We start from the raw sequence: 11255 nt of genomic DNA on the forward strand, positions 1-11255 counted from the left end.
ATACATTATTTCCTTTGTAATCCAACATTTTTTATTTCACGCACTTAAAAGGATTATTCTGAGAATGGGTCCGTAGGTTTCACAAGACTGCCATGGCACAAAACAAAGTTAAGAATCCCTGACTTTCAGTCTATCTCTTTGCTTCCAGAAGGCCAACCAAGTTTTACAATCAAGCACCTGACTGGGTGAGCCCATTCCCATAGTCTCAGGTTTGTTTTCTGTTTATAGCTTGATAGGAAGATATTACTGTTCTGGTGTCTGACTCTGTCAATTAACCTTCGTGTTCAAGGTTCTGTGTTAAGCTGACAGGTTGATTTTCTGGTGCATTCGGTCGACTTGGGGAATATATGTGGCTCCCACTGGATGCCAGGCCTTCAATGAAGCTGGGCAGTGGTTTCGAAGCGCGGTTCCAGATCAGTAGAATTAGCGTATCCTGGCAGCTTGTTAGATACGCAAATTCTCGGGTCACTCCCCAGACGTCCTAAAACTGAAGCTGCGGGGTGTCTATCAGTCTGTATTTTAAGCCCTGGGGGAGATGTACGCTAGAGTTTGAGAACCACCGTGGTAGACACTCGGAGGACAGCACAATCCTGGGTAGGAGGCCCCCACCTCGACCCTTGGTAGGAACTAACAGGGTTCCTACAACCGGACGGGGCAGGAGATGGGGAAGGGAGGTAATGAGGAGCGAAAGCCGGGACTTTGGGCCTTGTTCGGCTCCTGTACCCCGATTTTACTTAGATTACCCAGGGCCTCGAGGGTGACTGATGGGAGATTATCCGCCTCCCCTCCCCTGGCCCCGCCAGCACCGACCCCTCCGGGCTGCCACCCTACGGCTAGAAAAGACGAGTCAAGGGAGAGTGTGCGAGAGAGCGGAGAGGACAGCTCTAGACAAGAGGGTTCTAGCCAGACAGATCGGCAGCTCGCTAAACCCTTCCCTGCCCAAGCCACCCGGTGCTGGGGGGCGCACACCCTGCTGGGAATTGAGGTCCCGGAAGCCCACCCATTCCAGGCTTTCCGGACTGTCTTGCCTCGAGAAAACTACGAGTCCCAGAGTGCTCGGCGCGGGCGGGTCACGTGGGAGGGGCGGCGGGCGCGGCTAAATAGTCTCCGTCGGCCATTTTGTGGGAGAAGCTGCAGCGCCGCCTCTTCTTTCGCGTCTTCGCATCCGTTGCCGCCGCCTCTTCCTCCGCCTCCTCCTTCGCCTCTTCCTGCCTCCTCCCGGCTTCCGCCGCCGCCGCCGCCGCTCAAGCCGCATCCCAGCCTCGGGGCCAAGCGTCTCCGTATTTATTTCCGTTTTTTCGCCACTACAGCCTCCTGACACGGTGATCCGGGCGGGCCCCGCAGGAATTTTATCCCCACACCGGCCTCACACTAGTATCGCATGTCCACTATCCAGAACCTCCAATCTTTCGGTAAGAGCGGGTCGCCCCGCCGCCTCCTCCCGCCCGCCGCGTCCTCCGTGCGCCTCTCGGCTGTCCAGCCGCCGCTGCCCGCCCCCGGCGGGGCCGCTCCCCCGCTCCCCGCCTCGCAGGGCCCCCGGTCGCCCTCCCCGCACCCCGAGTGGGGCTTTGTCTCGGCGCCCAGAAGATGGCGACTGGGCCCCGGGCGACCCCCTCCCTGAAGACGGCCCCCGGAGCCCCGGCCGCGGACCCTGTGCCGCCCGCTGCCCGCTCCCGGCCCGGCCTGCGCCTCGCTTCTGCCTCCTGCCACCTCTGCGACCCTGTGCCGCCCCCAGACCTGCCCTGCTGCTGGCCAGGGGGACGCCGGCCCGGGCCGGGGTGTCGGCGTCCATTAGCGGTCGGGGCTGTTGTGTGAGCGGCTCTCGGGGGCATTTAGTAGAAGACGCGGCCGATCAGGCCTCTGATCTGTTACAGGGTAGTGGTCCAGTTCTCTTCGTGTAGCACTCTTGATTGAGATATGTGCATCTTTTCCCAGGCAGAGTTACTGTTAAATGACTAGGAAGTATCTGTGAATCTTTCTGTTGTCATCAGAATGTAATCGAGATGACGCACATTTTTTATAGTGGCTATAAAATTAAGGTCTTAAAATCTCAGGATTATGTTCAACGATAACATTATCCACCTGTAAGCGTTTTTCTCTTCCGGTATTGGTGGGCATACCTGTTTAAAAATCTCGTTTTGTGAGAGTACCTTAGCGGTTTCATCAATGACCTACGCTTATGACTGCCCCCTCCCCCCGCCCCGCATCCCCACCTGCAGAAAAAGAGCAGAGGCACTAGAACCTTCTTTGCTGAGTGTCTAGATTGTAGCGAACCATATATCTGGAAATTACTAACTAAAAGATATTTTCCTGCTTCGGATTTTTCTGTATTCCCTTTGCAGACCCCTTTGCTGATGCAACTAAGGGTGACGACTTACTCCCGGCAGGGACTGAGGATTACATTCATATAAGAATCCAGCAACGGAACGGCAGGAAGACGCTGACTACTGTTCAGGGCATTGCGGATGATTATGACAAAAAGAAACTTGTGAAAGCTTTCAAAAAGGTAAAGGTGTTAGGAAGAAGAGATTAAAATGTAGTTATTGAAGCACACCTCTAAGTAGGATTATGGTCCACACCTTTACTTGACTGTCAGTGTGGATGAAAATGATTTGACCCAAGGAAACTGTTCATACTCTTAATTAACATCTAGGTAATCTTAGGGTGGAAATAAAATATCATTGTTATCTGATTCAGTTATGTTGAATCTACTTCTTCAGAAATTTGCCTGTAATGGTACTGTGATTGAACATCCGGAATACGGAGAGGTTATTCAGCTTCAAGGTGACCAAAGGAAAAACATTTGCCAGTTTCTCTTGGAGGTGAGTGATTGGGTGCTTTCTGTACAGACTTGAGATTGCTTCTGACATTGTATTTAAGGGTGACATGGATTATAACTTTGTTCTCTGTAGTAAAAAATCATGTGGATGAAGCACATTAATTCTGCTTATTTTGAAGACAGGAGTACTGGTTTATTTTGTCATTAGAATGACCTGGTCATTCCTGGGTCCACTGAGGATGTTTTGTGGCATGTCATGATATTCAAATGTGTGTTCAGTTTTTATTAACAGTTCATGCCACAAATAATAGTGTTGCAATGACCTGTTAACAATGATACTTTTTAATGACTGCTCTGTCTTCTTAGGAATGAATTTATATGTTAGTGATGCTGCTAAATTTTATTTTGCAGGTTGGCATTGTCAAGGAGGAACAGCTTAAGGTTCATGGATTCTAAAATGAACCTAAACACGTGGAGGATTTCTTGAATAATTTTGTTCTCTGACCCAGTTTGGCTGCCTTGTGAAATGATTCTCTGCAGTAAATGGACTTTTCATTTATTTAATCATTCAAGCTTCCATTCACATCTGCATGATTACAGAAAACATGGGGTATGTAGGCTAGTAACACATAAGAAAATTGCAGTAAGATGGTAATGAAACCCCGTATTCATCTTAACATGTTTCCAATGGAAAAGATTTTGTTTTGAGTGTTTATTTGTCTATTCAGTTTATTACTTTTCACTTGATTAAATTTTTTTGTTGTATTAAACCATGTATGTTGCAGCTTAACAATAAAAAAAAAAATATCTATGAGTCCTTTTGTGGTCAGTTAGGCTCCCACATCCATGTAAGTAATGTACACCTATAGTTTGTCTTTCATAATTGGCGTTCTCATTTTGTTTATTCTTTCTGATTAATTTCAGATGCTTTTAAAGCTAGAGGAGAACCTTTGTTATATGTAATTTTTGTTCTTTACTAACTGACTTAAGAATAAGAGAAGAAATAAGCTCAGTCAAAACCAAGAATTTATCAGAAAGTACTGTTAAATTGTTGAGAAGAAACATAGTTTGAACTTTATTAGCACATAGAATTCTTTTGGTTCTTTTATTGGTTATATTACTGGGATGCCAACATAAGTCTGTTAACTGCCAGACAATAAAGTAGGTTCCTGACATAAATTTAGTCAGAGGTGCTGCCTTGCAAGTGTGGGTGGGTGGGTGGTGCTACTACTCTACAGATGGAAGAAAGACATTGTTTGGGGTTGGGGTTAACTTGCCTACTGGGGTGGCAGCCAAGGGCTTCCAACCAGAGAAGTCATATTCTTTCACTAAATCCTGGTTTGGTATTTGTTTCACCAGAAGGAAGAACCATAGGTGACGGTGCATGGGGACTGGGAGTAGTGTGAGAAATTAGAGAGTTAACAGTTGTTACTTAGGAGGTTGCTGCTGCTTATCCTCTTTGAGTTCCAGAATTCTGCTTTTTTATTGAGCCATCATTATTTGCTCAATTATACGAGGCGTACCTTGTGGCTCAGATGGTGAAGAATCCACCTGCAATGCAGGAGACCCGGCTTCAATCCCTGGGTTGTGAAGATTCCCTGGAGAAGGGAATGGCTACCCACTCCAGTATTCTTGCCTGGAGAATTCAACAGACAGACAGCCTAGCAGGCAGTCCAGAGAGTCGCAAAGAGTTGGAAGGACTGAGCAACTAACACTTTCACAAGTTGTGTCCTTAAAACCATTTGGCCCAGACAGAAAAATGCATCTACAGTAGTCACCCCTTTATCCAAGGAGTATCTATTCCAAGACCCTGAGTGGATATCTGAAACTGCAGACAGTATCAAACCCGGTAAACAGCATATACTATGTGAGTATGCTGGAGAAAGGGAGGAATCTGGTCTTGCCCAGACGGAGCAGGTTGAGATTCCATCTCCTGCTGCCCAGAATGGTGCCCAGTATTAAACCTATGAGTTGTTTATCCCTAGAATTTTCCATCTAATTTTGTTTTGGACCACAGGTAACAAAGTGCAGAAAGAGAAATCTCAGATAAGGAGGGAACTGTTGGATGGACGCATGCTTTTAAGCTACATGCAGTGGGATAATGATGTGGAAGATGTCACTACATTCCATTCCCGCTGAATTCTTGCTCCTGTTTTGATGGTACTGCTTTTGGAAAATAAAATCAGCCCCCACAGTTTACCTCTGGAGGATACTTGATAGGTTTTGTGACTTTCTCACCCCATCCTACCTCTAAGCAGGAGAGACTGGGAATATTGAGAAGTAAGTACACCAGGAAACGGTGCCAAACTTGGTAAGCTCATTCTTGAAAAACAGCAATTTGACCAGGAAGGTCAGAGGCATGGGAGAATCTTCTAATTTGAGAAATCTTCACTTTTCTACCTGTAACATTTATAACCATTCCATCTCACATTGAGATGTGCTGGGGAAACAGAAAATACAGTAGACACATTAACACATTGAAGCGTTGCTTCATCTAGGGAGGTTTGAGGCGGTGCAGGGAAAAGAACTGTCTGTTGAGATTGAACAGGAACATAGGCGGATCAGGGAAAGCTTATTAAACTGTTTCCCCAGAAATAAGCTCTTGGCCTGATCCTCTGGCCTGTGAGCCCCAGATACATGCTTGCACTTGTCACCTATAGGGCAGTCCTCATCCTTAGAGCAAGAACAGTATCGTGTACCCTTGTCTTTGAGCAATACAATAGAATAGCTACACGTCTACAATTTTACTGAAAGCAGTCAAAGTCGCCTGAAGTGGGGAAGCTGTCTGACAGGGAGCCTTAGAGATACCTAAGAGCAAAGCTCGGTGTTCTTGTCTGCTTCAGGGGCTGCAACACTTGTCTGCAAAAGTGACGAGGTGGTATTGTGGAACAGGTGGGAGAGTGCATCCTACAGACGTGGCTACGCAGCTAAAATACCAAGCCAAGTGACATCTCCTTGTGCCTCTGTGGGAAGGTTGTGATCTGTAGATTTTCAGTGGTCTGTACTTTGAACTATCGAGAGTAGAGGACTAATAGATTTGTTCCTGAACCTCTACGCTCGGTAGAGGTTTCGGTGAAGCCAATGGGAAATTGACCTTTGGTTGATTGAGGCACAGCCTGAGTAGACTGCTGCTATAGCAACAATGCCCTCTGCCCTTCGATCCTGGCCCCACAGGAGGCAGAGGAAAACCTGGGGGTTGGGGGTGCCCCCTTCCTGTTCAGGAACTCAAGAGCTGTTTGTTCTCTGAACCACCCTAGAAAGAGGGTGGCTCTCAACTTAGGGAAGGAACAGTCCTAGTCCCGATCAGATACACTTAACCAAAATAACTTGAGACGCACAGAATGGTAACAGCCGTCTGTGTGCCTTCTGTCGCCAGCTGGGCTCCAGCGAAAGGAATGGGCAGTTAGGGCTTAGGCAGAATCAAGCTCATTAGATTGCCTACACAGACTTGTTCAGTGGGCCTGTGAGGTTTCCCCACACCAAGCAGAATTGGGCGTGGGAAGGAAATGGGGCAGGCAAGGCCCTGCTGTATCTAAAACCTAAGAAAATTCTCACTCGCGGTGGACAGCAACCAGCTGCCCTTGCTTGACAAGCCACATTGTGCCTGTCTGGGATCACGGGGGCCAAGTGAATCGGCTAGTGAGTCAAGCAGGAGTAAACCCATGTAAAGGTGCCTTCAGTACTGATGGCTCCTTTCACATGGCTACATGGGCATTTAACTCCCTTTTCATCTGGATAGTGGAAGCTTGGAAAAAGAAAAGCCCTAAGCCGGAGGAAGGCCGTATTTCTTCACTCCTGGAAACCCATTCATGGGGGCACGAGTGCCAGCAGAGGAGGGAATACCACGCCGTCCCTGGATGTTCCCAATCCAGGCATGTTGTGTCAGATGACAGGTGGCCTGTAGGGTTCTCTGGTCTACTGTTTAGTCACTTAAGTCATCCAACTCTTGTGACCCCATGGTCTGTAGCCTGCCGGGCTCCTTTGAGTGGTTTGCCATTTCCTTCTCCAGGAGCTCTTCCTGACCCAGGGATCAAACCCACGTCTCCTGCATCTCCTGCATTGGCAGGCAGGTTCTTTACCACTGAGCCACAAGGGAAGCCCTCTCTGTCTCTGTGGAGAACTTAAAGGGCAGTTTAAACTGGGCATTGGCAGTGAGGATGCCAGTGTGAGGTGGCCTGTTAGCTCATCAGCCTGATTTTGAATCTAGCAGGGGGAGCAGTAGATCTGTCAGTGAACTGAGGGCAGGATCTGAATCGTGGTGCTTTCATCTCAAACCAGTGAACAACCTGCAGACTTCTTTTCATGCAAAAAACAATTACATAGAGATAAACAGCATTCATTCAGTGCACAAAGGGGAAAGTGAAAGTGAAGTCGCTCAGTCGTGTCCAACTTTGTGACCCAGGCAAGAGTGCTGGAGTGGGTTGCCATTTCCTTCTCCAGAGGATCTTCCCGACCCAGGAATTGAACCTGAGTCTCCTGCACTGAAGGCAGACACTTTACCATCTGAGCCACCAGGGAAGCCTTGCACAAAGGGGACTAAAGTCTAAAGCTAAATTCCCCTCCTAGAAATCTAAGTAATCTTGGTCCTCCAAGCTGGGCTTCTGCTGCAGCCCTCCGCTCTAGCCTGGAGGGTCTCTGGGCCTACAGGATGGTCCGGAAGGAAGCTAGCTGTAACCACTATGTTTGTCTCCACGTGTCTTTCATCCATCATCAGGACCCCAGGCCCACCTCCTCAGTTACTGGGCAAGGAACCGCATACAGTCTGGAGAGTGGAGATACATCAGAAAGTACTTTAATCCACATCACCCATGACAGATTCCATGGGGAAAACATCACCAAGGATTTAAAGAATGGTATAATCTCTTGAGGGATTCTGGGTTGATTCCCCCGGAGGAGGAAATGGCAACCCACTCAAGCATTCTTGCCTGGGAAATCCCATGGACCGAGCAGCCTGGCGGGTTACAGTCCCTGGGGTCGCAGAGAGTCAAGCTGAATGCAACTGAGCACACACCTAACCCTTGAAGCAGGGAAAGGGCCATCCACTCCCTGGCCACTGACATCTACTCCAAGTGCCCAGCTGCTGTTAACTTGTTAAAATGCAGAAAACATTAACCTGGTACTCAGAGCCACGAGAACCACTAGCAGCCTACTCGATGGATTAAGACTGTTGAAATGAAACACCATAGGGCACCAAGGGAATGATTTTACGTAAGTAAGGACATGGAGCAACAGACTGGTTCCAAACTGGGAAAGGAGTACGTCAAGGCTGTATGCTGTCACCCTGCTTATTTAACTGCTATGCAGAGTACATCATGAGAAATGCTGGGCTGGAAGAAGCCCAAACTGGAATCAAGATTGCTGGGAAAAATATCAATAACCTCAGACATGCAGATGACACCACACTTACAGCAGAAAGCGAAGAAGAGCTAAAAAGCCTCTTGATGAAAGTGAAAGAGGAGAGTGAAAACGTTGGCTTAAAGCTCAACATGCAGAAAACAAAGATCACGGCATCCGGTCCCATCACTTCATGGCAAATAGATGGGGAAACAGTGACAGACTTTATTTTGAGGGGCCTCCAAAATCACTGCAGATGGTGACTGCAGCCATGAAATTACTTGCCCCTTGGAAGAAAAGCTATGACCAACTTAGCATGTTAAAAAGCAGAGACATTACTTTGCCAACAAAGGTCTGTCTAGTCAAAGCTTTGGTTTTTCCTGTAGTCATGTATGGATGTAAGAGGTGGACTATAAAGAAAGCTGAGTGCTGACGAATTGATGCTTTTGAACTGTGGTGTTGGAGAAGACTTGAGAGTCCCTTGGACTGCAAGATCAAACTAGTCCATCCTAAAGGAAATCAGTCCTGAATATTCACTGGAAAGACTGATGCTGAAGCTGAAACTCCAATACTTTGGCCACCTGATGCAAAGAACTGACTCATTGGGAAGGACCCTGATGCTGGGAAAGATTGAAGGCAGGAGAAGAAGGGGACAACAGAGGATGAGATAGTTGGATGGCATCACCGATGGACATGAGTTTGGGTAAACTCTGGGAGTTGGTGATGGACAGGGAGGCCTGACGTGCTGCAGTCCATAGCGTCACAAAGAGTTGGACACAACTGAGTGACTGAACTGAACTGAACTGAAAGAGGAAGATGGTAAGAGCAAGTATGCAGTCCTTTACCACCCCCTTGTGGCCACTTAAAAAACTTGTTTACTCTTGACGGTTTGTAAATTACAGAAGATTTAAGTTGTTGCAGGCATCACTAAAGCATCAGCTGATAGGTTTAATTTTGTCATCCCTCAAATGTTATGCAAAAATTGATCTAGCCAACAATCTTTTATCATTGCAATCCATAGAAATATATTTTGGTTTGCTTTTACCTGGGAGAGATAAGAAAATGCTTTCATAGTCTTGCCCTGGGGATGTATAAAGCCACCTCACCTATTATCTATCCCAGTGTTAATAGAAGGAATTTAATTCAAGTGTAAACAGAGACATCTGTTTATAGCCTCCAGAGAATGGATGATTAAGCTAGAAAACAACCAAGGCTTCTGCTAAATTGTCACCCGTTGGGAAACAATCTGGAGTTTTACACACACAAGAGACTGACCCAGACTTGCTCGTGAGCACGCAGGAGTCTCCAGCAGAGGCGTGGGTCCGCGGTGGCCTGCTGCAGGGTCGGGGGCACTGAGTGCAGTGCCTGCGTGGGACCTTTTGAAGGAGGTCACCATTCTCTTCATCACCTCCACCACAGTTTGGCCTCAGGTCAAACAACAGGGAGGAAACATAGTCTTGCCCATCAACAGAAAATCAGATTAAAGATTTACTGAGCATGGCCCCAACCATCAGAACAAGACCCAGTTTCCCCCTCAGTCAGTCTCTCCCATCAGGAAGCTTCCATAAGCCTCTTATCCTTCTCCATCAGAGGGCAGACAGAATGAAAACCACAATCACAGAAAACTAACCAACCTGATCACATGGACCACAGCCTTGTCTAGCTCAATGTAACTCTGAGCCATGCCATATAGGGCCACCCAAGACGGACGGGTTGTGGTGGAGAGTTCTGACAAAACTGGAGAAGGGAATGGCAAACCACTTCAGTATTCTTGCCTTGAGAACCCCACTAACAGTATGAAAAGGCAAAAAGATAGGATACTGAAAGAGGAACTCCCCAGGTGGGTAGGTGCCCAATATGCTACTGGAGATCAGTGGAGAAAGAAGAGACGGAGCCAAAGCAGAAGCAACACCCAGTTATGGATGTGACTGGTGATGGAAGTAAAGTCTAATGCTGTAAACACCAATACTGCATAGGAACCCGGAATGCTAGGTCCATGAATCAAGGCAAATTGGAAGTGGTCAAACAGGAGATGGCAAGAGTGAAGTGAAGCTAAGTGAAGTTGCTCAGTCGTGTCCAACTCTTTGCGATCCCATCGACTGTAGCCTACCAGGCTCCTTCGTCCATGGAATTTTCCAGGCAAGAGTACTGGAGTGGGTTGCCATTTTCCTTCTCCAGGGTTAGGTCCATGAGTCAAGGCAAATTGGAAGTGGTCAAACAGGAGATGGCAAGAGTGAACATCGACATTTTAGGAATCAGTGAACTAAAATGGACTGGAAGGGGTGAATTTAACTCAGATGACCATTACATCTACTTCACACAAACACACACACCATAAATACATAGTGCCCTCAGTTTAAACCTCTGTCTTGGACCAACACACAGGTGAGTGTGACTCTCTGGCCACTGGAGTCACACCCACTTAGAGGGTCTCTTGAACACTAGCAACCTTTCTCTGGGAAAAGTAGTGACTGGGCTCCCTTAAAGCCCTGACATCCTCAGTGATGCCACTGCCTTAGGCCTAAAGAACCCAGAACACGACTCACTTGGTAGATCAGCCATCAGTAATATGCTCGCTTGGAGAGCCTCTGGCAGATCTCACCTCCACAAGCGAGGGAAGCCTAATGGGAGCTCATTGGCAGCCTGGAATTTGTTCAGGGATTTGATTCTAGGTGAGTTGAGGATGGCATCACAAGAGGGCATCTGACCAGAGAATCTCCCCAGGGAGGTGTTGGGAGGTATAACCAGAAAATGTACCATCTCTAACAAAAAACCCTTCGGCACTTCTACATTTTAACCAAGCATTGTCCCTCATTCTCTCACTTCCCTTGCAACAAAAGTGAAAAATGGCCAACCTCTTTTCAACACTTGTAACCTAGAGTTCTGAGTACCTTCTGTACATCTGCTCATGTAATTCCCACAGACTTCATGACGCAACATAGCTTCCCTGGCTTACCATTATAATTATCTCCTCGCAAATACCCTTGTATACTTTGATCTTGTCTCCTGCCTTTGTACTCATTTGTCAAAATGCAACCCTTATTAAACTCCCCTCCTGGCTCCGTACCTACACAGGACAGCTGGGGGCGGTGGGAGGGAAACAGTGGTTCCGCGCCCTTTCCCTTCATCCGCACCCTCCATC

At 47.5% G+C, this 11255-nt stretch overlaps 1 protein-coding gene across 1 annotated transcript; it reads left to right on the forward strand.

Moving 5' to 3' along the window:
• The first annotated feature begins 726 nt into the window (after positions 1 to 726).
• Positions 727 to 3593, forward strand: EIF1B (eukaryotic translation initiation factor 1B). Its single transcript, XM_069562187.1, has 4 exons — positions 727 to 1412; positions 2343 to 2506; positions 2721 to 2822; positions 3191 to 3593. Exons 1-4 carry the CDS (start codon positions 1382 to 1384, stop codon positions 3233 to 3235), a joined length of 342 nt encoding a protein of 113 aa, XP_069418288.1. The 5' UTR covers positions 727 to 1381; the 3' UTR covers positions 3236 to 3593.
• The last annotated feature ends 7662 nt before the right edge of the window (positions 3594 to 11255 follow it).

Source organism: Ovis canadensis, chromosome 19 (genome assembly GCF_042477335.2).
Source record: "Ovis canadensis isolate MfBH-ARS-UI-01 breed Bighorn chromosome 19, ARS-UI_OviCan_v2, whole genome shotgun sequence".
In the NCBI taxonomy this organism is placed as follows: domain Eukaryota; kingdom Metazoa; phylum Chordata; class Mammalia; order Artiodactyla; family Bovidae; genus Ovis; species Ovis canadensis.

Coding starts and splice junctions, on each gene's coding strand:
- EIF1B (XM_069562187.1), top strand. CDS start 1,382: ATGTCCACTATCCAGAACCTCCAATCTTTCG. Junction 1,413..2,342: donor CCAGAACCTCCAATCTTTCG/GTAAGAGCGGGT, acceptor TTCCCTTTGCAG/ACCCCTTTGCTGATGCAACT. Junction 2,507..2,720: donor TTGTGAAAGCTTTCAAAAAG/GTAAAGGTGTTA, acceptor CTACTTCTTCAG/AAATTTGCCTGTAATGGTAC.